This window comes from Micromys minutus (genome assembly GCF_963924665.1).
Source record: "Micromys minutus genome assembly, chromosome: 26".
Classification (NCBI taxonomy): Eukaryota; Metazoa; Chordata; class Mammalia; order Rodentia; family Muridae; genus Micromys; species Micromys minutus.
The window spans coordinates 36,416,077-36,443,920 of record NC_137961.1 but is presented as its reverse complement, the minus strand read 5'-3'; the positions used below and the strand labels follow the sequence as shown (position 1 = coordinate 36,443,920).

At 45.4% G+C, this 27,844-nt stretch overlaps 1 protein-coding gene across 1 annotated transcript in view; it reads left to right on the top strand.

Annotated features, from left to right (window-relative positions):
* The window catches only part of MOB3B (MOB kinase activator 3B), a 174,376-nt gene that overhangs the window by 127,905 nt on the left and 18,627 nt on the right, over positions 1-27,844 (top strand). The window contains exon 3 of the mRNA XM_080938518.1: positions 15,968-16,170. Coding sequence (XP_080794644.1) covers positions 15,968-16,170 — 203 coding nt within the window. The remainder of the gene's footprint in view (positions 1-15,967; positions 16,171-27,844) is intronic.

Here is a 27,844-nt window from a genome sequence, read left to right as displayed (position 1 = left end):
AGGAAGGAAGGAAGGAAGGCAGGATGGAAGGAAGGAAGGCAGGATGGAAGGAAGGAAGGCAGGATGGAAGGAAGGAAGGAAGGAAGGCAGGATGGAAAGAAGGAAGGCAGGATGGAAGGAAGGAAGGATGGAAGGAAGGAAGGATGGAAGGAAGGCAGGATGGAAGGAAGGAAGGATGGAAGGAAGGAAGGAAGGAAGGAAGGATGGAAAGAAGGAAGGCAGGATGGAAGGAAGGAAGGATGGAAGGAAGGAAGGATGGAAGGACATTCATAGAGTTTTACAAATCATGGTACATCGGTAATAAAGGCTTTAAATGAAGGGTTATTCATCTTCTCATCCATCACTGTTCTTACCTTGTGTTTAATGGTATCATCTAATTTCACATTTTTTAGCAAGCATGTTTAGTCTAGAGCTTTCTATCAAATGACAGTGATTCATTTTCCCAGGCTTGGAATTGTGTTTTTGGTACCCAGAAGCAACTGTGTCATATTGTGCTGCTACCTCCAGATTGTAGAGAAGCCAGCACAGGCATCCGTCTTGTGGCAGCCGCCTGCGGCTGTGAAGTTACAGGTGTGTTGAATTTACAGGGCCGGGTAGGGATGAGAGCTCCCCCTTTCTCCCCTGACCATCTGACAGGAGTGAGGTTACAGAGGAATGCTCAGATGAGGGCGGTAACAAGAGCTGTGAGCTGATGCTTTGTCGGCTGCTTCTGCTTCTGGCAAAGATAAGCCGGTGTCTTCCTTCACAGTGTAATTCCTGTAGCTAATAAAATAGCCTTGGAACTCGGACTGACTGAGTCTTCGGGGCTATCAAGAATGTGATGACAGCCAGCTCAGAGCTGCCTTGACCCTGGTGTGCTAGGTGCATAGATTTTGAAATTCCTTTCAAAAGAGCTTCCATGTGCCGAATCTTTCGAAGGATAGAAAATTTCTGGTATTCATAAAGTCTGGCATCGGAAAAAGAAATAAATTCTTCATGCTGCTTTGGAGAAGAACAGAGGTGCCATCGGTGAAGTAATTCCTTCACTCTGTTTTAGCTCCTAGTTTGGCAAGCATTACTTCCAGACCCGGCACCCACGTGACTAACTGCTGCTATCAGACATTTCCTCTGCCCTCCATGAATTTTTTTACTGACATGTCTATAAGAATGGAGAGTTTACTGAACAATAGCTTAGCGAGTCAGGTGCTTATCACAACGCTACTGAAAATGGCTTAATAGATCAACAGTTACCACAGCAGAGTGACTTAAGAAATGTCTGGATGTGTGCATACCTCCTCTCCTTCCATGTGGGTACATTCCCTTCTGAACTTCACTTGGTACGGACAGTGAGTGCCGCTGCCTTGCAGGTGAATATATATAAATTAAAAGAGCCCCTGCCCAGTGTCCGAGGTAAGGCGGTAATAGGCAAGCACTCCAACCTTGGACTCATTCTTGGATGCCACCACACTGTGAGCATATGAACGCTTGAGGAAAGGCCACAAGGTGAAGGAGTCTTTCTTCTGAAACCCTGGGTGTTTCTGAAGACACCCAGGGTGTCCACAGTTCAAACCTCCCCAGACATGTCTGAGAATTTGCCATGTGTAGGTACCAGGCACCCTCCTCCGAGAGGGTTGATGGGTAACATCCATCCCTTTGAGTGCTAGGCTTTCATCCCAGCAGCTGCAAGTAGGTGCTTGAGGAAGTGCCAGGCCTGGCCAGCTCTTGTGCTCGCTCGGAAGGGTTCAGACAGCAATTAACTCAAAGTGTGTTTTCTGTGCCAGAACCCATTAGGACAATCAATACTGGCATCTGTCTTTGCATGCTTAATCGAGCCCTGCTTCTGGGCCTGTCCAGCAGAAAATACCATCAAAACTTCCCAAGGGCTTCGCAGGCGTCAATAAATTACGTGTCCTCACGGCACCCCACACAAGGTAACAGAGGGTAGAACTAAGCTGCTTAGGTCACAGAGAGATAGCTTTAGAGTGCACCACCCCCAAACATTAGGAGACCCCTTAAAGCACTGTTGTAAAACCCGAAGAATACAGTTTAAAAACCACTAATCCATCCTCCCTTTCCTTCTTTGAGTTGCACTGTAGCTCACGGTGTCTAGCCCTAGGCTGACCTAGCATGGGCTGGCAATACTGGGGGACCATCTCTCACTATACACTCATGTTTTTCAGGTTTAATCATGACTTAGGGAAGCAAGGTCCAGGGGATGGTCTTGACTTTCCTTAGCTCAGGTAGGAGGAGCCAAGGAGTTGTCATTCTGAGTCAGCATAAAGGTGCTCATAACATGCATTGATTTATTAGGGTTTTTTTTTTTTCTGCCTTAAGCTATGGGAGTGGAGGGGAGATGAGGCGGGGCTTGGCTCAGATCTCCTTCTTAGCTTCTGGGAGCAGCGGGTGAATCAGGGCCCTGGAAATAACTGACTTCAACAGTCTGTATGATGTCATACCTGGGACTTTAGTCACAGAAGTGTAAAGAGGTTGGCTTGGAGTCTGAGGCCGGTGAGTATCCTGCACCGCTGTGTGAGAGACCGGCTGCCCAGACGGCTTCTTCTCTCTTTCTTTCTTGACTTTGGTTTTGTGATTGCTTCTTTTCTTACTCATCATATTGTAAAGCAAACCAGGTACAACCCAGAAATTGACTTCGTCCTTGGCAGCAGCACAATGACAGAGAATGACAAGGACAGAGCTGGAGAGACGCAGGAAACCGAAGTGACTGTGCTCAAGGCTCCAAAGCCAGAATGAGAGTGATGGGATTATTCTAAGTGTGTAATACATGCACGTGTGCATGTGTGTGTGTGTATGTGCATGTATGTGTGCAGAGTGGAAGGATATGCATGTGGAGAGGTTAGGCCTGAGGCCTCTAGCCCGAGGGAAGATGTTTAGCGATCTTTGGTCGGGCATGGGCTATGTGGCAATGCTGGAAGCCACCCACTTAAGTTGGAGGGTCATAAAATGATACAACAGTTTGTACCTTCATTTAACTTTGTCAAGTCGAACACTGATTGTTGATGGGCCAGAGGAAGAAGCAAGGATGCCTCTCGCCTCTCCCCAGTTCAGCAGCATCCTGGTCTATAAGCAAGGATCTAAGACCCACCCAGCCCTGCCCCGATCTGCTCGGGCAGCTGAAGAACTGGAAGGAGAGAAGCTAACTGCGTTTGGTGAAAGCTCACCACACAATAAGCCTAGGTAAGGTAGCAATCCATGATTCCTGTCTTAACTTCTAGCTGTGAACAGCTAGTTCTAGCTGCCTTATTCACAGGTTAAATTTAACTCCCTTGGACCGTGTGGGGGAAAAATGAAGGTGTCTTTTGTAACTAGTTTATTTCTTCTGACTTTTTTCAAGTGAGAGAGAGGAGGAGGGAAGGGATAAGTGGAGGAAAAGGGGGAAATGGAAAGAGGAGAGATACACTAAGACCAGAAGGATTGTGCTGTTCAGTCACTGGCCTCACACTCAGCTTCCTTAAGGCCCTAGTGTAATACGACATTTGACCCAGAAGTCCCCGCTGGCTTCAGTACCTATGACATAGAAATCTCTTTGCCTGTGCTTGGCCCTCATGGGATCTTGAGAATGGCCCCAAGAGAGGAAGCAAGGACATATTGATCAAAAAGGCTGTACACTAGAATGTCACTCCTTAGTGAGACCTCTAGACCACACAGTGGGTAAGAATTTGGACACAATACAAGAGGTACTAGGGACTGACCTTGCTCTCCCATGAAAGGCCTGTGGGTTCTATTGAATTAGCACATTGAGAGTCTCACTGGAGTTAATGTGTCAGCCATTTTGTCGATATATTTAATGACATTTTGTTTCAGAACTGCATGACAGCAAAGCTAATTTCAACGCGGCGGTTTTGTTTTTAAAAAAAGGGATGACATTAAGAATTACCCGGTGCACGTTGGACTCTGCTGAAAAGCTTAAATTAAAAATATTCGTGTGTGAATACACAAGGACACACACATACACACACACACACACGCACGCACACGCACACGTACCAAACCAAAACAACAAAACAGACAAAGAAATGCTTTGTGAGGTCGGTTCCAACAGATCTGAAGTCCAGTAGGCATTCTTGTTATAGGCTGGTGAATGCTGGCAGCTGCTTCTTAAGATTCATTTATTTATTTTATATGAGCACACTGTTGCTGTCCTCAGACACACCAGAAGAGGGCATCTAATCCCACTACAGACCACCATGTGGTTGCTGGGAATTGAACTCAGGACCTTTGCAAGAGCAGTCAGTGCTCTTAACCACTGAGCCATCTCTCCAGCCCCCTGGAGCTCTCTCTTACTGTATAGCTTGTAGAAAAAAAAAATCTGCAGCTGTGTAGTTGGTACCCCAGACTCACACCCTCTGGTACTTGTGTCATAACCTTGGTTGGCAAATTTGCCTTCTCTGTCATTTCTTTCTATGTAAAATGGACATCATAATAAAGCCTTCCTAGGACACAGTCCTTGTCAGGAATTCATAATTTGCTGGTTCTGATTCATTGTCAACACTCAGTAGATGTTATCACCACTATACACAATGTAAAGCTACAGTGTTCTGGAGTTGAAAGAGATCCAAACATTTCCTAATGGCACATCAGATTCTCCAAAGGTGCTTTTAAAAACATTTGATTCCCAACCTGTGGTGAATTGAATATGCTTGGCCCAAGAAATGGCACTATTAGGAGGTGAGGCCTTGTTAGAGTAGGTGCGGCCCTGTTGAAGGAAGTGTGCCACTGTGGGCATGGGCTTTAAGACCTTCCTCCTAGCTGCCTGGAAGCCAGTCTTCTCCTAGCAGGCTTCAGATGAAGATGTAGAACTCTCAGCTCCTGCTGCAGCATGCCTGTCTGGACACTTCCATGCTTCATCCATGATGATAATGGACTGACCCTCTGAACCTGTAAACCAACCCCAATTATACCTTGTCCTTATAAGAGTTGCCTTGTTCATGGTTTCTGTTTACAGCAGTAAAACCCTCACTGAGGCACAACCTGCGTCTAAGAACCAGTGGCCCCAAGGTCTGGAAATCTATCCTGTTCCAGTCTTCTGACCACCTTCTGGCACGGGGAGATCATGCTCACCTGAGGGAATGCATCCTGTTGGACACCTGTAGCAAAACAAAGTCTGTCTTCGTGTTGGCCAAGTAATGAAGGGGGTGGCCTCCAGCCACAGGAGGCAGAGTAGAGCGTGTGACATGAGCAAGCCCAGCAGTGTCTTGAGATCCACTGTAGTACATGTACCTGTGTGACTTAGGACAAGTGGATCGCTACTTTCTTCTTTTTATTGTCTAAATGATCATCTTTCAGATGCTTGAACCCAGTTCTTCCACCTTTCCTTCTATATAATAAACTTAAATCTCTGCTCCTATCCAATCCCATGACACCTAGAGACACAGGTCTCCCGGGTGTGATTCTGCACCAAAGAGTCAACCTGGCTGATGAGGGCTAGGAAGCTAAAACTCAAACCAAGGGCTGAGCCAAGGCAAGCAGAGGGAACAGTTGGGACATACTCATCCGCAGCCCTTTCTCACATAATCGTTCGGCTAAGTTGTCCTCTGCTTCTGATGGTTCTCAGACCAGACCTTGACTGTGTCCCTTGTTATAATGCGAGCCACTGCCATTTGATTTAGTTTTTTTGATCATTTGAATGCACATTTAGCACTGAACCTACTATCTTCCTCAAGGAAAGACACTTCGAAGAGCTTGAGTTTCCCAGGCCTTTCTCACTACGACTCCTTCTGAGCTGTGTACACTGCCAGGGAATTCGGTATTGTGAAGGAAGTAGCAACACTGAGATTCTAATATTGCTTAGAAAGCAACCGATCTATCATGAAGTGCTGAAGTGCAGAGCAAAATGTTTGTGAGCTGTCTGCATACAAGTTATGGATTTCAATTCACCCCATGAGTCTAGTCAAGGAAAAGTGTCAAGAGACTGAACGATGTACAAGGATCATTAATCTAAGTAAGTGTTAAACTTGCATGATGGGTTTGCGGGTCATGATCCACAGGTTGAGAACTGCTGTTCTGGTTAATTACTAAAGAATGGGCTTGCCAAACTAGTTCCAACCAGATTTTTTTTTTCCAACCAGATATTTTTATTAGTAAGTATGTTTTGTATACAAGGGCATAAACTCATAGCCACTGTAATCAGCCGTTAATCAGCCGTATATTTTGACCCGTGGAATGTTATATAATGATGATGATGATAATAAATACAATGATTTATACATATAAACAGTTTTAGAACTATGGAAAAGTTGCAAAAGGCAGGACCAAGGATCTCATATACCTTGAGCTAGGTTTTCCATATGGTAGCATCTCCCATGAAGTCATCCCACATACATCACAGTGGAAGACTTGTATCCCACTCTGTATTTGAAGTTTGCTAGTTGTCCCTGACACCCCTCTTCTGCTTCTGGATTCTATCCAGTCACACTTGTCATCTTGTCTCCTTAGACTCCCGACCTATGATGTATAGTGTATATGTGTGTGTCCACACATGTATAGTGCATGCGTGTGTGCTCACACATCCACGTAAGCTCAAAGACAATTTCATCAGAGTTGGAAGAACCGTCTCCAGGTGGGGCGAATGTGCCTTATCTTTAGGCTCCTCAGCATTTGAAGGAGCACCGGGAAATATTTTGTAATATTTTCTTTGTGTCATAGTAAGAGGGCCTGACAGGTTTGGGTGACATAAGCTTCCTAAATGAATGGCTCTCAACAGATCACATCAAAGGACCACTGCATGAACCACGTTTACTCCTGCTGATGTTGGTTGAGACCACTTGGGCAGGGTTGTTTCTCAGGCTTGCCTGTCTGAAGCCACGCCCCTTCCAGACTACATTCTTCGGGAGACAAGTCACTCCTAAAGAGCACACTCAGACTCCTCTGCCCCCAGGTCATATTTTCATAAATCACTTGGACTCTTGCACCACAGATCATTTGCAAAGTCCTGATTTGTCATTCAGCCATGTATTACGTCAGTGTGGCCTCGTGGACATTTGTTTTATACCTTGGGCTATAATCCAGTGCCACTATATTAACTTTGCTGGTCAGAATGTTCTGAAGTTGGCCTTTGGGAACTCTTTTACATTGGTTCCTGTGTCTCTTTTTACATGCCTAAATTGATAGTATTGTTGTTGAATTGCTACTCCTAGTGTGTGTATGTGTGTATGTGTGTATCTGTGTCTGTGTGTGTATGTGTGTGTGTGTGTATGTGTGTGTATTGTGTGTGTGTGTGTGTGTGTGTGTGTGTGTGTGTGCGCGCGCGCGCTCGCGTCTGAGCCGTCTTTGCATCCATCCTTGCATTCCGCTGAGCACCACCTGACTTTCTGGTCACTTCTTATGTCTCCTTGTGGGGTCCCTCCTCCCCTGTTAAGGAACAATGTTGGCAGCACACTGCATAGACAGCTCATGCTCCTTATGAATCAAGAAGAATTTGGGGTGTTTATTTTTGTTTTGACAAAATATAGCCCAGAATGGCTCTGTATAGCTTTTGTATAGCCCAGGATGGCTCTGAATTCATAATCTTCTTGCCTCTGCTTACTGCATGCCCTGTGTTAACTAAATCTTTAAAAATAGGGTCAAAGTCTTATACTTAGCCAGGCTGGATCAATTATATGAAAGTCGATGATGATAATATAAAATAAAATTCTGAGAATAATTTTGTTTTTTTTTTTTTTTAAGAAAATATTAAGCAACACATAACTATAAGAGAACTCCACAGGAAAATCTAGATTTCTGGATCTTCTTCCGTCAGGTGCCGACGCCCACAGCACTCCCGCTCCTCACAGCCCCACGTTACCAGTGCTCCCTTGGGAATCTTTGAAAGTTTTCTTTAAAAAAAAAAATGTCACTTTTCGTTCAAAACATATCCAAGCAAATCACATACTTAAATTACATAGTTTAGTCTATGAATTTAGACCAACTCTCATCTACTATTCAAATTTGAAAGCACATTTTTCTTTGTTTGTTTCCTCTGGCCCCTCCCTCTTCACCCTGATTGGATCTCACGTTCAGACGTAATTGACATAATTGACGTAATTGATGCCTTAGCTTGCCCTGCCTTGTCTTAGGTGGAAAGCTCAACTGCAGGTCACCTTAGCCTCCTTCAGCCTGTGCTCTGCAGTCTCTGCGCATTGACTCTGTCTTCAGCTTTCTTAGGCCTGTTCTGTCCGGAGAGATTGCCCAAAAGTTACTTCCAACTTCAGGCTAACTTCTTACTTTGGGGGTCAGGAAATCTCTCTTCAGAGTGGAGCCTACTCTGGATCCATTCTTTCTGGATCCTCCTCTTTCCATAGAAGGTCAAATTATATTTCAGTGCTGTAAAACCTGCTCGGCACATCCTTGGCCCTGGGTTTAGTCCTTAGTATGAGTTGCTATTTTTCTCGTCTTGTTCCTACCCTTCCCCGGGTTATTTGTCAATCAATCCCAGATCGTCGCAAACCTTAGAAACTGTGGGGTTTCGAGGTCTGTGGCTTTTTCTATCTGGAAACCAGTAACTTAAACTAAAATGTGAATCACGTTTTGTGGAGTTGGGAAATGCCTCTTCCTCACTACCAGTAAAAAGCTACATGAAATGAATCCTTCTCCGAGACAAAGAAGGGTGAACTGTGTCCACTGTGGCTGACTGCCTTCGACACGGAACGACCTTGAACATAGGTTGGTAGCAGTTCCCTGTGCTTTTCTTTTCTTTCTTTTTTTTTTTTTTTTTAATTAGTGATAATTTTTCAGACAGGGAGCTTAGGGCCAGAGCTGGGAGTTGCAGAAGTAGTTGCTCACTGCCCACTCATTACTCGAGTTTACGTGCTGATTTCATTCATTGGCTTATTTTACTGCCTTTCAACACACCCGTGGGCTGATGGAGCTCGGTGCTGATATGCATGCGTTCATTTTTAGAGTTCTAGAGGCTGGGAAGTCTAGGCTTAAGGAGAAGCCCATGCAGATCCGACAAGGGCCTGCTTCACTGCCGTGTGGTCTGCTGGAACATCGATGGGACTTTCTTACTGGAGGGGCTAAGGCCATTTATGAGAAAGCTGCTCTCCTGATCACCACCTCCTGCCATTACTGTTGTTTGGGGGCGGTAAGGACTCAGCATGTGAATTTGAGGAGGACTATGAAGTCTATTTATCGGGTGAATACTTCCTGAGAACCTTCATAAGCTGGGAACAGTAGCTGACAGAGATATAACTGAAATCAGATATATATATATTTTTGACATTACAAACGTAATCTTCTAGGAAAAACAGCAACCAAAGGCAAAAAAAAAAAAAAAAAACCAAAAACAGCAACAACAAAACCAATATAAGATGTTAAGTGCCATCGTGGGAGAAACACAGGGTGTCAGCAACGAGACTGAGGGTGAAGTGAGCCATTTCTGGAGGGAATAATAGTTTAGTTGCACTTTGAATAATAAATGGGAGTCAGCTAGACTAACATACAGAGTAGGGGACTGACGGCAGAGACAGCCCAGAGGTCATCAAGAGCCTGTGCTGTCCGTGCAGATGATGAGTTCGATTCTCAGCACCTACATGGGGTGCCTCACAGCTTCCCATAACTTCAGCTCCATGAGCACTCCCTGGACACCAGTGCACCCTCCACTATCGATACGTGTAATTAAACTTAAGAACGATTTTAAAAGGGTTTGGTGCTGAAGAGACGGCGCTGTGGTCAAGGACACTTGGTGTTCTTACAGAGGACCCCGGTTCCGTTCCTAGCTCCTACATGGCATTTCACAGGCTTCTGTTCACTCCACTTCCAGAAGATCCAACGCCCTCTTTTCTCCTCCACGGATACCAGGCACGCGTATGCTGTATATACATATATATATATATATATACAAACACTTATATATAAAAGTAAAGGTAGTTGTCTTAAAAAAAACACCCCTCTTCCCCCCCCAAAAAAAAACAAAGGTATGTGTCAAGAAATCCATCTAAGCCCAGGAGTTTGAAGCAAGCTGGAGAAGGGGCTCCGCAGGGCTGCAGTAGAGGCTGCAGACTGTAATCTAGAGACGAATCCCTGGAGACAGAAAGATGCACGCGTGTGAAATCACATTTAATAGCTTTGATTTGGCCTTGGAGTTTTATACTGAATGTTTTGCCCATCTGGAAGGTTGCTCACCTGCCAGGTGGAGAGAGAACCACAGTCATAAAGTGAGGATGCTTGTAGGGGAAGCCACGAGCACCTCAGAGGAGGCGTCTGGGGGAGTAGTGCCCATGGCGTGGGCTGCAGCAGAGGCCCTCTGGTTAAAGAGTTTTTTATAGGTGAGAAACAGTCCAGACAACATGTGAGACCAATAATCTTCACAAAAATGGAAGGAAGACTGTACTGGTGAATAAACAGAAGTTTTATCTACGAGAATACTCAAAATATTACATCCGAGAAAAGGGCATCTCCATTCTGTTTTAGTACTGGGATTGCACTCCTAGGCCATGACCCCTGGCCCAAACTACTGAGGACCAGCCTACCTGCCTCCCTCCCTCTTTCCCCCTTTCCCCTCCCTCCCCCTCCGTCTTTCTCCCCTTCCTTCCTAATTGCTTTCATTGTCCATCCATATGTAATCTAGCTTTCTTGGGTCTTCCTTGGTCTGAATCCCCTTCGTGTCCACACTCTGACGGCGGAGAAGAGGAGACCATCCTGGAGGTGTGGGTGAGGGGCCGCGTGCTGTAGCTGGGTGTTGAACAAGCAGAATGACAAGCGGGCAGATTGTATTTACAGTTGCTCCTTTGTGTGGCTGAAACAGAGCTTTCTGTGCCTGGAAAATGGCATGTCTGAACGAATTAATAATCTGTTTAGAACAAAAAATCACATGTTAGCCTTTCCTCTTTCTTTTGCTCCAACCACTGCGAGGGCCGCACAAAGGGGCTGGGGAAGGGCAGAGGAAGGGAGGTGAAGAGCCGAGAGGTAGCCAATTTATTTCTAACCATTTGCAGCTGTCAGCTTGTTTGGGGATGTTTTTCTTTTTAGGCGGAGGAACAAAGGCCCGCTACACACAATTGTTTTCTTTGGCATCGCGAACAGACACTTTCTTGAGGCGCACATGGAGATAATACAAAACATCTGCTGGAAGAAATCTGCTTTCTGCAGCTGAAGGAGCCTCGGAGAGCGTGGGGCTTCTGCAGATTAGAACAGTCTTCAGGGGGCGGGGCAGGGAGAGCGAGAGAGCAAACAGAGGAGGAGACGTATATCCTTAAGAAACATCTGTGTTCATTTTTTTCCCCAACCACAGTGATCCATTCTGTCTTGTAGGAAATTCTGGAAACAGTGAGCTCTCAGCCCTGCTGCCCGGCGTCTGTTTTCTTCTCTCACGTGTGTGGGATATTGTTTTTATTCATGAGCTATTGGCAATGAGAGATTTTTATGACTTGTAAAGGGATTGTCACATGCACACTCTCATTTCTGGACTCCAAAGACAAAAGGGACATCACAGATGCCCTCACGTGTGCAGTGACATCGTAAAGGAGAAAGGCGGGCATATCCAGCTGTTGTGACTGACACACGATTGGGGTCCCTGAAGGATCAACTAGGATGTTATGTTTCCTGTGTCATACCAAGTTCCCCACCCCCATATCAATCAGCTTTTCCCAGAAGTCTTTGTCCTGTGGGGAAGGGGCAGCTGCACCTGTCCTGTTTCATTTGTCTCTCTTGACACCATCTCAGCTGTGACAAGGAAGAGCTGTCATTGTAACGATAGGACTGCCTGGCCCGTTCACTGTGTACCACGGTCTGTCTGTCTGTCTGTCTGCACTGAGCTTCACTGTCACCGTTCCTCAGTTAAGAATGCTCACTGAGCCTCCTAGGAGTTATAATAGCAAACCTGCCCCAGGGCTGGCATCTGTGTGTGGGTGTGATCAGTGCCAAACCGGATGTTTAACCAGTGCCCTTAGCTCAGGCACGCAGGTTTGGAAGGTCAGAGCCACACTACCCTTTTTCCACCTTCATTTTCTAACAAGTTTGTTTCTAAAATCTTGCCATTTGGCTGGAATCCAAGGAGCCAGGAGAGCTCCTTAAAGCCTCCCAACAGGCTGGAAAAAGTCAGCCTCTAGCATTTGCAGACTCGGATTCAGATCCTTTATCACAGACCCGAGAAGCTCCATCGGCCCCGAGTTGGCCCTCTCCCCTTCTGAGCTTTGATGTTAGTGTCAGCTGATGACAGAGGAGCTCTGGTGTGTACGCTCTAGTGTGTACTCTCTCACTCTGAAAATAATCTAAACTGTTTCATACCCGTCCTGCCCAGGCTCTAGGCTGAGCAGTAAGGAGTCATCTGTGAAGGACTGGCACAGTCCTGCCCTTATGCAGGGCATGGTCCCAAGCAGAATTCCTAACAGTCTCACCTCCAGAGTCCAGGCTTCATCCCAGGACTGATTACAGGCCAGAGTTCCATTCCTGAGTGGTGGTTTGTCTCTGGAGGGAAAGAATGAAGGCGCAGAGCTCAGAAACTGTCCCTTTGGGTTCTGTCCAGCTTTAGGTTCTTTGTTAGCCTCTCTCTCTCTCTCTTCCTCTTTCCCTCTCTCCCTCTCTCCCTCCCCCCCCCCCTCGTCTATATAATAGAATAAGAGGAGTCACACAAGCCACAGATTTTCTTTAGACGTGTCTGAAAAGGAAATATTCATGACCATTGGAGGGCCTAGTGGAGGAAAGAAAAAAAAGGAAAGGAAAAGCCAGAGAGAAAAAGATGGGTTAGAGCTCAGAAATCACTGGAATTTTTATTTAATTTTCTTTGGGAGAAAAGAGATTTACTAAGTCAGAGATGAAAGGCAAATCTGCACACTCCTTCCCCCCAAGAAGTTCTTTTCTGTGCTAGGTTTAGCTCTCTCGCCAAATGTGGCCTAAAGATCAGAACAGTGTGGTTAGACAATTCATAAACTCAGCTCGGCATCTGTCAGATGCCTGCTCTTGACAGAGTACCAAGACCTCTAGAGCAGCCAGGGCTGAGGAGCTGTCTCGTCAGCACCCAGCCCGCAGACTAACCTCACCCTTACCCCGATTCCCTGGCCTGCCTCCTTCCCAGCCTGGAACAAACCCCTGCTGGAACCTCAGGACTAAGTGCTTGGATTCTGCCCTCTGCCCAGGCATGCTGGAATCAGAGCTCATCCTAGCCTGTCCATCCGTCCGTCTGTATGTGCCTACTTTGGATTCACTAACTCTGCTTCAGTATGGGCCCACTTGTAAAGAGCAGGCCACACCACATGACGCTAGGGCGTGAAGTCCTCTTTCTGCCTGTCACTTCTCTGAAGACTGCTCATCAGGATTTGTTCTCTTCTTGGAATCTTACCGTTTCCCCAGTTTTAATCTGAGAGCCAGAGGATGTGAGGTAGCCTGGGTGGGATAGAGGAAAGGTGTACTGGTCAGACTCCGAGACCTGCTGGTCAAAGGTGGTTTTCTCTATTTCACCTGTTATACCAGACCAGGCTAATGGTCATGCATCTGTCTGCATTATGATAAAACTTGGCAGAGTTTAACTCCGAGCATGTGCAGTCTGCGGCAGTGGGAGCTGCTGGCTAATACTGTCCTGCATAAGTTTCCCACTGAGGGCTTTTCTTGCACCACCTGGAAACTTAGATCAAACCAAAGAGTTAATGATTAAGGAAAAGGAGTTTCAGAGTCCTCTTCCTACCCACAGGCTGTTCTTCTTTACAGAGTTTCCCTCCCTTCTTCCAAAAGCAGCGAGCAGCATCCCGTGTCGAGACTATACCAAGACTGCCAAAAGCTCTCATTGCCACTGTGAGCTATCCCTCTTTCCCAGACGGGGGACGGAGGGTGCTGCGTCCCCATGTCACTGAAATAAAACTACTGTCCTTTCTCCATCAATTTTGATTGATGATATGTTCTCTTCTCCGATTGCCACAGGTGATTTTTACAAAGTAGAGCTAAAGCGCGAAAGATTGCCTCTGTTCATTGAACGTATCTCAATGTAAGGCATACACACCAAAAGCTTTGGGAAGGAGCTGGAGAGATGGTTCAGTGGTTAGAGCACTGACTGCACTTCCAGAGGTCCTGAGTTCAAATCCCAGCAACCACATGGTGGCTCACAACCATCTGTAATGGGATCTGATGCCCTCTTCTGGTGTGTCTGAAGACAGCGACAGTGTGTACTCATAAATAGAATAAATCTTTAAAAGAATAAAATAAAAACCTGTGGAAATAGGCAAATATGCAAAGTAGACTGTGATGTTGGGTTTGGTTGAGGAGCTGTCATTCTCAGCCCTTCCAGCTTCAGAATGGACATGTTGATACCATGATGTCCTTCCGGAAATAAACATGCAAGAAGAGTTCAGTCTCGAGTATGTCACACAGTCCGGTCAGCTGGCTGTACAGAAACAGTTCACACACAGTCCAGAAAACAGTAATGGAAATGTTTATATGCATACGCATTTAGTCCCATAACCGTGTCTTAAGCTGAAGGTAGTATTGATAAATCCCTGTGTTTCTAGACAAGGTGGGGGAAGCTCAGAGCAGATAGGCCATTTGTTTATGGCCACATTGTTATTAGGTGCTACTTACGTTTGTTTATTCATCTTTGAAATAAATACGATAATGTAGAGTTTGTTCTACAGATTCATTCCGTTAGTCCACTTAACAGTGTGTGCTGTTGGCTCTCAAACACAGTAAGGACCCAGCTCTTACGCTTCATCCCAGGTCCATGGTCTTCAGGCCTGGGCAGACAAGTCTGTTTCTCCACATTGGCAGCTAGGGATCAGATCACTGAGCTGTTCCTGGGAGCACATCGGATGCTGTGGATGTTTCTGTATTATTTTCCTGCCTTTCTCTCTATCGCCTTTCATTTGCTTGTCTGTGCACCTGTACCGTTTAACAGTAACTTCCAAGTACTTCACTCCACTGAGCAGTTGAGGGTTGCCTCTAACCCAGGCCCAAAGGCTAGTCAAACTGCAAAGGTACCTCCATACCAGAAGAGCTCAGAGCAGATGACTGCCCCAGGTCCCTGTGGAGCATAAGAACATCGAAACCCCAGGATTCTGAGGACCTGGGACATGCTCACGACACCACTGTACAGTTAGCCGGAAGCTGGTGTTGTGTGTCTGGACAAGCAAAGTTTCCTGTTAACAAGCTGGATAATGCTGGTCTTACTGTGCAGAGCTAGGGCCAGCCCCATTTATGAGCTAACGCTATGTTCTAGGCGCTGCATGAAGATCTTATACATTGTGATACCCTCTCCCACCCTGCAAGGAAAGCCTTGCTCTGACCTCTCCATCTTTGAGACCAAGGTTAAATAACTTGCCCTGGTCATACTGCAGGGGAAAGGGCAGAACAGGAATTCAAGCAGAGTTTGTTTAACTTTGAAATCCACTACAACTGACTTCCGATTAAAGGCAGGGTAAACAGCGAGAGTTTTGAGTAGTTCTTCAGAGACAGAGGGGGAGTGGGTTTGTCATTCTGTTTCTTGCTGCTTCAAGCCAGCTGGCATCGGCAGCCCTCAAAGAGGAGATCTGAGTGGCCCTCCCAGCCTCCTGTCCTTCCTCTGTCACGAAAACACAGCCCCTCAACACCTGTCTGCCTCAGAGAGAAGGAAGGAAGTCAGTGGCACACGTGGAGTCTGAGTTTGCCCACCTTGGAGACAGCACAGGGAAGAGCCCTCAAGATTTTCTCTGTGGGAAGAGTCTAATGTAGAGCAATGTTTTGTTTTAGCAGTAGGAAATTTTCCAAAACTTCAAATCGATCGTTAACCCTTGTTAAAGGTTCACACAAAACTCTAGGTCTCTGAAATTACCTTGAGAAATCCTAAGTTCTGATAATCCTGAGACTCCATCCCACTCTGGCCACGGCTGACTGCAGTCTGCCCAGTGGACCAGGAAGTGGGACAATGCTTTTAATCGGCTACAGTCCTTTTTCCCTTGGGTCCTACGCAGTAGGAGTTCCAGTCTCCCCTCCCCCACCCCAGTAATGCCCTGCCACCATTTTTCTTATTTAGAAATAAGAGGGAAAAGCTCCTTCTCAGTGGTTTCATGCCTTTTGGGTTTTGTTCCTCTAGGTGTTCCCTTCCCAAAGAACTTCCTCCAGATCTGCAAGAAGATCCTGTGCCGTCTTTTTCGGGTCTTCGTCCACGTCTACATCCATCATTTTGACCGCGTCATTGTGATGGGTGCGGAGGCTCACGTCAACACCTGCTACAAACACTTCTATTACTTTGTCACAGAGATGAACCTCATAGACCGCAAGGAGCTGGAGCCCTTGGTAAGTGACTGTGCCGTGTGTCACCATGCAGTGAGAACTACAGCTCGTCCCCTCCGGCTCTTAGCCGGGGATGGGAGGGAGTTGCAAAGGTCCAGGGTGTGTCAAAACACCCACTGCAACCAGATATGTGTCTTAAAGCGCTCTCCAGGAATGACATAATATGATGGCATTATTCCTGTATAATGGTTTGGGCCAGAGAAGCCAGCTGTGATACTCAACTCTGAATCCCTTCTTAAACGTCTTAGAAGCATTTCTTTGATCTATCACTGTTAGTCAGTGATGGTCAGAAACATTTATTTCCTTAGTAAATGAACATTTGGCACCCACTATACATTGGCTGCTAGGTACTCAGAGTTAAATTAGATGTCTTACGACTCAGAGGGAAGCAACCCTAAGGAGGAGTGTCATGTCAAGGAAACCTTGTTCTTCACACTGAATCCCCTGGGGTAAAGCCATCAGGGGACATCAGAGTCCAGAATATTTGAGATTAAGCTCTAGCTTTATTACTCAGGTAAGTGGAGTCTGCTTTTATTATTTTTAAAATAGATTTATTTATTTTTACTTCGTGAGTGTGTGTTTCCTGCAGGTGTATTTCTGTGCCACGTGCATACAGTACCTGTTGAGCCCAGAAGAGGGCCTCAAATGCCCTGGCTCTGGAGTTACAGATGGTTGTGAGCTGCCATGTTAGTGCTGGGAATGGAGCCTGAGGCCTGGAGAAATCGGTGTTCTTAACCACCGTGCCGCCCTCTAGCCCCTGTATTTATTTCCATGTTGGCTTTGGTACGTGCTTGAGAAATCAAGGACCTCTGGACCACTCTAGTGTGGATGCTTGCCTCACAGCTGTCTCCGGCTACAGTGCAGTGCTCCGTATTAAAATCATGCTTTTTCCCCCTTGAAAGAGTTAAAATACAGTCTTGCTAAAGATAGTCGGCAGAGTAAGTTCTCCCCAAGTCTTTCTGGATAGTGACAGATACAGAGCCAGGGTGTCTGCTCTACTCTTCGCCCTTCTTTCTTCACTGTGCATTTGAAATCGTGTTTTATTATTGTTTGGGTACCTGATGTCAACAGCTCAAGTGAATTACCACTGAAGGCACTGTTATAGTCACATGTCCCCACGAGAAGAGCTAAACACAGCTGTGTGGAGAAGCTGTGAGAACAGATCAGGAAGGAACTAGAAGGAGCTGAGAAACAGGCACAGGGTAGACTCACACACTCGAAAGAATTCAGCTGGCTTAAGGCACACAGGCCCTTTTAGCTGTTACCTTGACTTAAGGTCTTTGGTCAAATAGCCTAATGTGAGAGGTGGCTGGATGAGGGCTCTGGATTGGCTGGGCTATATTGGCTGTGTGTGAACAACTCATAAGTAAACAATTTGCCGCCTCAGGTATTAACTAGCTGTTGGCAGGGGGTAGGAGGGGTGGTGTTTCCTTCCCAGGTGTTAAAGAAACTGTGTGTGTGTGTGTGTGTGTGTGTGTGTGTGTGTGTGTGTATCTGTGTGTCTGTGTGTGTCTGTGTAGCTATTAAAAAAAGATGTTGGTGAATTGATGTTACCTTTAGGAATTTAGTTCATGCTCTACAATTACCATGGAGTACACACCAAACAGCTTACTTTGCATACAGTTGAAATATCTCTCACATCATTGGAAAACAGGTGATCTTCATTTTCTTCCACACTGGGCTCTTAGAAAGCTTTTGGGAGTTGTGGCCAAGTTATTGCTGAGCCATTTTTCGGGACTCATGGGGGAAGAAACAGAAAGGCACGGATGGTGGGTTTGCTAGTTATTTAGTTCTGTATGAAGACGGCCGAGAGTAAATAATCACCACCAGAGTAAAAGGTTGAACAAACAGCGCCAGAGAGTTTAAATACTGGAAACAGCTGATAAAGCTAATCTTGGAAAATGTCAAGAACACTGGAAAGAGACAGGAACGAACTGGTGCTAAGCCATGGAGTTCCATTCCCATCCAGAGCCATGCCCAGGTAGACAGGAACAAGGTCCCCGAGGGCCACCAGAAGGCTGAACTCTGCCGGCCACTCAGACTTTGGGCTTTGCTGAGTTAACACATAATAGGCAAGAAGAATAGGCCTGAGCGTCAAGCTCTCCTTTATGCACAGAAGCATAAAGTCTATTGGGGTGTGAATCAGCAAGAAGAGAAAGCCCTTTGCTATCAGAGCCTCTCGGCTGTGTTGAGGAAGGGCCTGAGGAGCTGCAGCACCTGGCAGTCCCGGCCTCACAAGCAGAGCCTGAACAAGCCAGTGTCCTACCGTGGGGCCCTGTGAGTCTATCCTAATTGGATATTGCTAACCGTGCAGCGACTGGAGAATTTTGGGTTTTCCCCCTCAAACTTTGTATTTCTTCAACTTAAAACTGGTTTCTTCCCACATGTACGTTTTGTTAATTTTAGTGACAGGAAAATTAATTGTAATTAAGTGGTAGTAGTGAGCCGTTTTAAAACAATTATGTGAAATCATGTGTTTGCTTGTTTACGCAAACTAAAACCTATAAATCACAGGATCACATGCAGTGAATGTTTCTGACTTTAATGACTATATAATGGCTGAGCGTGGTGATACATGGCTCTAATCACAACGCTCTGGGAGCATGCTCAGAAGGGCGATTCTAAGTCTAACTTATCTACAAAGACAGTTCCAGGCCAGTCAGGGCTCCATAGAGAGACCCTGTCTCAAAGAATGGCAACAACAGGGGTGGAGAGATGGCTCAGGAGTTCAGAGCGCTGACTGCTCTTCCAGAGGCCACACTTTGCTTCTCAGCATCTTCCTGGCAGCTCACAGTTGTCTGTAACCCCAGTTCCAGGAGATTCAGAACCTCTCCTGACTTTTGTAGACACTGGGCATGCGTAGGGTGCACAGATGCATTTGCAGGAAAGATACACAGAATAAAATAATTTTTAAGGCCCACATCAATCATAGGGTGCCAGGCTCAAATGCTTAGCATGTCCATGATTGCTGAGGGTCTGCACTTGTGGACAGCAATGACAGACAACACGGTGTTTTCGGATATGGCTAGAATACCTGCCCCTATGTCTAAGGTGGCAGATTCCATATTGCGATCCGAGCTAGCGTATCAAATCAGTACATTTAAATTTGTCAAGTATTTGTTTACAGCTCTTATGTGTTTGTTTAGGTGTGCGTCTGTTCACGCATTGCAGCTGCACATGTGCAGGTTCATGAAGAGAGCAGAGGACAACTGTGGGAGTCAGTTCTCTGCGTTTACCACAGGCTCCCATGATGGGGATTCCCGGCTTGGTTGGCAGGGCCCTTTACCCACTGTGCCATCTCATTGATCCAAAATCAGTGTGTTTTTATTTTAGAGGGTCCAACTACTTCACATATTCAAAGAAAATTGTTCGGATATTATGTTTTATATAAGGGAGATAAGTTGGGTGGAAACTTACAATCTGAAAAATATACAATAATGAATAATTCATCCCTAGAGGATGAATGTGCCTTCAAGTTCTGGTCATGCATTCTTCAGAGTTTAATGGAGCTAGAGAGAGGCCAAAGGTCAACATTTGTTCATCGGTTTCCCTCAGAACAGCAGCATTCCCAGAAGTTCTCACCTTCGGTGGGCGGTCCTGGAGTCACGCTAGGAGTGGAACTTGGAGCCTCGTCTGGTGTCCCCTCCGAGAATCTACTGTGGACAGCCACAGTCTTCTGTGTGAAGGCTCAGCCGGTTGCACTGGAGTCACACACAGAGTGTCTGGTTCATGGACCAGGACCTCACAGGGGCAGGAGATTCAGTATCACACACACACACACACACACACACACACACACACACACAAAACATAAGACCCAATCTCAGGGCTCAAACCCCAAGGTTGTGTGTTGCAACCTCGAACAAGACACTGTTTTCCAAGCTATTGGTTTTCTTACTTACGACGTGAATGTAATGGAACTGTAAAAATTAAATAGATTAGGCACACATTAAGTACTTAAGAAGTGTTATTTAGCTATCACGTCAGAAAGTTACTTTACAGTCATTAGCGCTCAGAAACGACCTCCTCTTCTCTTCCCTGGCTCTCGGGCCTTTCATCCATCCTAGCGATTCCTGAGGTGGCCCCAGAGCAAACAGAGTTGGTTGTATTTGTGTCTGTCTGTCCATCCCTTGCTGTTGTTTGATCTGTGAGGACACATAGTAAATTAGATGGAAGCCTGAGTTCTCCATGTGGTTGCTACACGATAAACACTTGGTTTTATTTAATTTTGGAAGAATAGTTTAAATATGATACAACCGTGTTCAGAGGGATTCCCTATGGCTGTACCGCCCTTATTTCAGAGCTGCAACTTAGCCATTCACATATTAGAACTAAGACTTCATTCTGACTGATTTATAATAAAAGCAAATTAAGATGCAGAGCAGTGAAGGAAGGTGTTTAAGACCCGATGGCTTAAGATGGAGCTACAACACCTAGCCATTCTCTGCTCCAGATTACAAATTGATTCAGCAAGAAAATGTTGAATGTTGTCCTATTGCCTTGGTGTCCCAGTGCAGCAGACACGGGTAGCCAGCCCTCTCTGTCTTAGCCCATGTTCTAGACAAAAGCCTTGGTCTCCAGTGAACCGGGACAATCATCCTGTCAGCCTTCTGAGTAGGACATTAATTTGGCATTCAGACACTGACTGGGAAGAAGTCACCCTGGCCAGCCCAGTAAAGGCCAGCAGGACTGTCTGTCTCTAGAGCTGTCCGTCGAGCCCTGGGTGAGACCTGCCACTCAGCATCTCCAGCCTGGGAATCCAGAGAAATGTGTCATCCTGCTCACACTCCAGCAGAGGGGGGGAGGCTAGCAAGATGACAAGATAATCCATCTTTCATGCAAGTGCAGCCGCTCAAGATGACCAAATCCAAGCAAGTTCACACTTGGAGGAGAAGAAGCCCAAGTGATTGCTGGTAATTGGAAAATGGGCCGGGCCCTGATTGAATAAGGAGATTGCTGTCCACCCTGGCTGCCTGGGAGTCAGCTGACAGAATAGATCTAATCAGAATTATCATTAGCAAGCACAAACAGCAAGTGCTGTGTTTTGATAGCCTTTCACTAAAACCAAAAGCAAATGCAGAGAGGGCTGTTTGCGCTGCACTAGCTGTGGGTAAAGAGCTGATAGGGCTACTGTAAGAGGCTGGTGACAGACAGGAAGGAACTTGTCCCTGCTACCGCTACCGTACCTGCTCACCCCTGGATGGCCTGGCCCAAGGCCTTCCTAGTTTCTCACCAGGACTCATTTTCTATCTCAAACTGTAAAGAACATCCTAGGGGTATAGGCTCTAAAAGCAGAGGCTACCTCAGGTGCTGGGGTCAGGTCTTTAGTTAAGACAGGAGGGTTGTCTATGCACCACCTGTATCATAATCTCCTGGGGGTGGCATTTTGGAGCACCCATATATGATTCTGATCCTAGTTACAAGAATTACCATTGTTGAAATTAGAACTTAGTCCCTCTCTGTCTCTATCTCAGACTCCATTGTGTAGAGGATTCAGCTGAAGAGTCTTGCTAAAGCCCAAATTCTGGCTCTGTGGGTCTGACAAGATGGGACAGGAGAATGTCTATATGGAGTTTGTGGAACAGCTTGATACAAGTTGATTTTCTCATTCTATTATTTAAGGTCCAAAGATCAAACTCAGGATGCCAGCTTTGTGGCAGGCACCTTTACCTGCTGAGCCATCTCGCTGGCCCTACACCAAGCTCTTCCCCATCTCTCGTTACTGCCTCATTCCATTCATTAGGTAGGTGCCAGCTGCCCAACTATTGTTCATAGTTTTCAGCACTGAAACTACCACATTAACATGGAGAGCTTTGAAAGAAAACTCGAGGACCAAGGTTGTAGAAAGCCTAGCCATAAACCACCTGGGCCCAAGCATGGACTGACCTTGTTTTCCCCTAGGAGGTGGCCAGCCTAGACCTGTCCTTCTCTTGGAAAAGGCTTGGTGAGTCCAGTAGACAAGGCTGGTCGGCAACACAAGATCAGGTCAGCCTTGTGGAAAGAAGCAGAGCTTTTTGCAGGAGCCAAGCTACTCCCTCAATAGCTGGCAATGAAGAGCCATTGTGGGGCTTTTGAAAGGATCTTTTCTTTCTGAGCATCATCTGGATAAAAGTCTCCAGCCGGCCGCTTGTCAGGCGGGTTCCATGACTCTCAGCCAAGTGGCTCGGCCTTGAACACAGCCACTGGAGAAGAAAGAGCTGCAGCCTGCAATCTGGCCTATGTAGTGACATCTCCATTCTTGTGTTACCACATTATTCATTTGACCCTGCATGAGGCTTGTAATGCCTCTGGGTCTCAGTTTCCCTATTTTCATAAGATATCAACTCTACAGTGGCCCAGGTTTGACGGACCGAGATTCTGATCTTTGGCACTGTAAATCACCAGGCTTGTCATCTTTTGTCCAAGATGACCTCCCATCTTTTTTTAGAGAGGTCTTCCTGCCTGGAGGCTCCTCATAGCAGCAGAGCAATGTACTTGGCCCAGAGAAAAGCTGAGTCTGCATTCATGAGAAGTACTTTGCTAATCAGATGATACTCATCTATATGTATACATGAGTTCATGAGAGGGAGGGGAGAGGGAAAGGCGGGGGAGGGGGAGGAGAGAAGCCTCCCTGTTCATAGCTACCCAAATGCCAAGAGGTGAGCCAGAGTACCTGCCAGAGATCATTTGAAGACCTTTGGCAGACTTATTCAAGTGTGTCTTTGGAAAATCTTCCAAGAATTATTGTCAATTAATTGCATTTTGCAAAGTCAGCCCCACATCTTTGCTCTATTTTTTTAACCTATTTATTCTTCCCTATTGAGATTTCAGAGGAGCTTTGGGTTTTGGTCTATAGGATAGTGGGCTGTTCATTTTTTCTGGGGGAAGGGGATGTCACATTGTTTTGTTTCTAACAGAGTCAAGGGTGAGATGCGATCTGATTTATTTTACGCCCTAGTTCATTTTGTTAGAGTTAAAATGATGCAAACTGGAGAATTGTTAGCACATCATATTCCGTGATAAAAACAAAATTTAAAGCTGTGCTTCAGAATCACTAATAATTATAAAGAAAAAAGGAAATAAAACAAAAAGTATCAGTGGTGACTCTCTCATTGTTACTTGTTTTGAAAGACTTGGCTTGGTTCTGAGGGAGATTTTTGGTTTTGGTTTTGAGACAGGGTCTTGCTATTCGATGGAGACTGGCCTCAAACTCAGGGTCTTCCTGCCTCAACCTGTCATGGACTTTAACTATTGGTGTAGGCTAACAGCAGCTCAACAACAGTGATTTTTCTCTTAATGGAATTACAGGAAATGTTACTTTTTTATACATGACTCCTTGCGTGTTTGGGCTTTCGATCACAAACTTGAATAATTTGTGTGATCAGAAAAAAGAAATCATTATGCCATAGAAGGCCTCACCAACAAAGAGTAAAGCCTCACACAGACTCTCTGCCAAGGACCAAAAACCAACTTGGCCTCTCTCCTAGCTGGCTACTAACATTAATTAAAATGAAATGAAAATAAAAGGCTCAGATTCCTCCACTTGCTCTGAAAAGACCTCTATTGTTGTTTTCCAACTTCACGTTTTAAAGGAAACAAAGGGTATTTGTTGAAGGCGATTCAGCTAAATCATGGAATGACCCCACAAATACTACATATAAGCCTAAGTGTTTGTACAGTAACTACAAAAAAAAAAAAAAAAAAAACTTGGCTGAAATTATTCTTTGTTGCTGTTAGTTTTTAAGATAGTTCTTATATTTTCTAAGATACTAACAGAACAAAGAACCTGAAGTGGCTGAGGATGTCGTCTCCACCCTGATGTGGCGCAGACCCATGCGTTACCATTTTCCTTTTCCTCTACAGGGGCCATGCCAGCCTGATCCGCAGCACCCCATATCTCTGATTGGCCCATCCTTTGGTATTCTAATCACAGCAAATTCTCAATATTTAACTCATTGGCTTAAAAGATAGTCTTTCTTTAACATTAATACAGTCCTGCACTATTTTAGTTTTAGTTGTGATTTCGTCTGCTTTTCAACTGCCAATGGTCTTCTAGTTCTGTAGGTCTGCCCAGCCCATGACAGGTAGTTCCATGGCAGTTACAGGCCCGTGGGTGCCTGGAGTCCCATGCCCGACTACCAGTGTTCTCTGGGTAGCAATGGTTTACCCACTGCTTCTGGCTTGAGCTAAGAAAGAGTACCTTCTATGCCATCCAGTAAGCATTTATCAGCTAATGTGTATTGAAAACCAAGAGCTTCTATCTCTTATCAAGTTCCAGTTGACCTCTCTCCTAGCTGGCTACTCACATTAAAGAAAAAAATGGAGAGTTCCTCTCAGTTCCATTGTGACTTATTATAATATCTCTCAAAGAATATTTCCCAGAAGCTGCTAGATCTAAGGGATGCCAAATGTTATTATGTAAAAAGGAGGTTCCACAGTGAGCTGTAGCAAACTACTTACAGGTGGTCCTCTTCTTTTAATGCACTAGCAGCGATGATGCTCAGCACAGAGCGACTTGTGGATGTCGGGATCCTTGAAGACCCTTTGGGGATACTAATTCCACTATCATATGTGATCTAACAGCTATTGCATGCCAGTTAATAAGCTCTTTAAACAGACAAACAGCTGCAAGCCCAGCATAGAATAATAATCAAACAAGATGTATATTCATTCTTTAAGAAAATCACAAGAGTTGGCCTGCTGGCCTCTTGACATTTGTCAGTTAGAGTCTGACTGTAGTTCAGGCTGCCCTGGACCTCATGATCCTTCTGCCTCTTGAGTACTGGAGTTATGTATCCGGTTTGCTCTGGTTGCCTTTCTGTTTCTGTGATAAAAATCACTCTGGCCCAAAGCAACTTAGGACAAAAAGGGTTTATTGCCACTTATACTTTCTAATAACCATCTACCACTGAGGGAAGTCAGGTAGAACTCAACGCAGGAGCCTGGAAGCAAGAACTGAAGCAGAGACCACACAAGAATGGAACTGGCAACTTACATGCAATAGGGCTTACTCATTCACTCCTCCTGACTCAAATTTAGCCCAGGCCCACCTGCCTAGGGGTAGTGCCGCCCACAGTGTGCTGGGCTCTCCCACATCAACTATTAACCCAGGTAATTCCTTACAGACATGGGCAACAGGCCAATCTGATCTGAGCAATGTCTCAGTTGAGACTCTTTCTTTCCAGGTGACCTGTAATTGTGTCAAGTTGACAAATAAATCTAACCAGGACATACTAGAAGCTCATGGTTTTAAAGAGCAATGTTCTTTAATTTGTGGCTTTAGATGCTGTCTTAGGGTTTCCATTGCCTTAAAGAGACACCATGACCAAGGCAACTTTTATAAAGAAGAACATTTAATAGGGGAGAGCTTACAGATTCTGAGGTTCAGTCGATTATCACAGACTGGAAGCATAGCATTGTTCCAGTAAGCATTGCGCTGGAGGAACTAAGAGTTCTACAACTTGTTCTGAAGGCAAACAGGAGAAAACTGACTTCCGCGAAGCTGTGAGGAAGGTCCAAAATCCTACTCACACAGTGACACACTTCCTACAACAAGGCCATGACTCCTAATAATGCCAGTTCACTAGGTGAAGCACATTCAAAACAGCACAGATGCCATCACGAACATAACAGTCACCAGCCATTGGTGACTTTAGCTAAAATTAAAGGAAAAGACTCAAAATAGTTTCTTAATTGAAACACCTACGTTTATCTCAAGGGCTTCGAGGTCACATGTGTCTAGTGGCTCTTGCCATGAATGTGACAACAATGAAACAATCTGTAGGACATCAGTGACTCCTGGCTCCCTATACAATGGCTTTCAGATGTGCCCCAAACTGTCCCTCTGCTGTCTCGCCGAGCCACTTGGTTTCTTGAGCTTAGGCACTTCTCTCCAGTTTTGTAGACAAAACTCAAAACCATGTGCTCAGCATTTCTCCCGGGGTTTTCCATAAGATCTTTCACGTCAGGGAAGCGCTCAAAACATTAGGAATGCTGTTGGTTTCTGGGATATCAAATAGTTATTGCTTTTTTTATTTTTACTGTGGTCTTCAATGTTGGAAACCACTTCAGATGTCAGTCACAGCAGGGATTAACTCATCATCTTCAACATTTATATGAAAATGGAACAGGCAGTGTGGCTCCACGCCCATACACAAGCCGGCCAAATGCTGGCTGCTTCGTGTGATCTGAACTAGTTCAAATTTCCCAGCCAGATAAAACTAGACGCTTTTGGCTCAAAAAGTGTGAAGTGAATATTAGCTTGGGACTTGGATGAAGAAAGCTTTTACTTATGGAAATGCAACTTGGGATGTTCAGCTGTCAGTCATCTGCCCCACTGTAACAAAATCATGGTAGCCTAGGGGCTACCATGGGTCCACTGTGTGATCCAAGGACCCCTTCCCATGGAGTAATATTATACATGAAGGTCAGATATACAGTTAACCACTGCATAGGACTAGAACATGATGCTTACCTATCCTAGCCCTGCCCCATTAGTGTGAATTGATTTCTATTACACTATGACTGAGTGTTAACTGGAAAAATAAACAAGAAAATAAATGCATGCCGTTGTATTTGGATGAAGGAAGAGATGTGTAATCGTTCCAAAAGAAATTTTTGAGTCCTTTATAGAAGTTCTGTCTGGTTCTTCCTCCCAGCCCTGTACTCCAAGAAAAAAGACTCAAAATATATTTACAAATACCTTGGCCATATAGCTAGGCTCTTCTCTGACTAGATCATAACTTAAAGTAACCCATTTATTCTAATCTACATTCTGTCGCATGGTTGGTTACCTGTCTTGTCACATCTTCCTGGGAGAATCTTTCTATGCATGACTCTATCCCAGAATTCTTTCTGCCTCTCAGATGTCCCACCCCTTACTTCATGCCTACACCATAGGCCATCAGGTTTATTATTGACAGGTGCTACATCCACACAGACAGAAGATATCCACTCTACCGTCCTTTGATGGGCCACATGCCTTCGCCCGTGAGCTGTACATCCTCCGGAGTCCTATTCATTCTGCAGGTCCTGGAGTAATTGTCACCTCCCTGAGGTCCACTGTTCTTTGCTTTATGGAGCAACCAAGATTAAAGCCACCATCCATTATCACCTGCCTGCACTGAGTTATTAAATCTGGCTCACACTTCAGCTTCATCATTTAAAAAGAGGACTATGGGGATATACTTTTTAAACTGTCACAGATATTAAGATCTGTAAGCTGGGGATGTGTGCCTTTGACCCCTACGGTGCATTTCTGCTCCCACTGAGCACATTGCTTAAAGCAATGCTCTGGCTTAGGGAGACCTCCCATTATGTCACTGTGGAAAGAAGCCACCATCTCATTTCCCATTTAATTCGCAGTAGGCCACTTTGCACCCCAGAAGGCTGTTCTTTCTCAAGTAGGGTCCTGCAGGCTTGCACGCTTACCTGCAATGCACACAAGGCTGTGAAAATTCACTACCAGGTATGCTTTTCTGTAGATCTTTAAAAGTTGTGCTGAGCAGAAGAAACCAGACACCAAAAGTACAAGCAGTTTGAGTCTGTTTGCATCAAATTCTAGAACAGTCTGATGCAGAGTGCCAGGTCTCAGATCCGTGGTTGGCTGGGGCCACAGCTGAGGCAGGGGACTGACTGCAAAGACGTAACAGAATGTTGAAGTAGGACGGAAATGTTTTAACTGTGGCATGGCTGCATG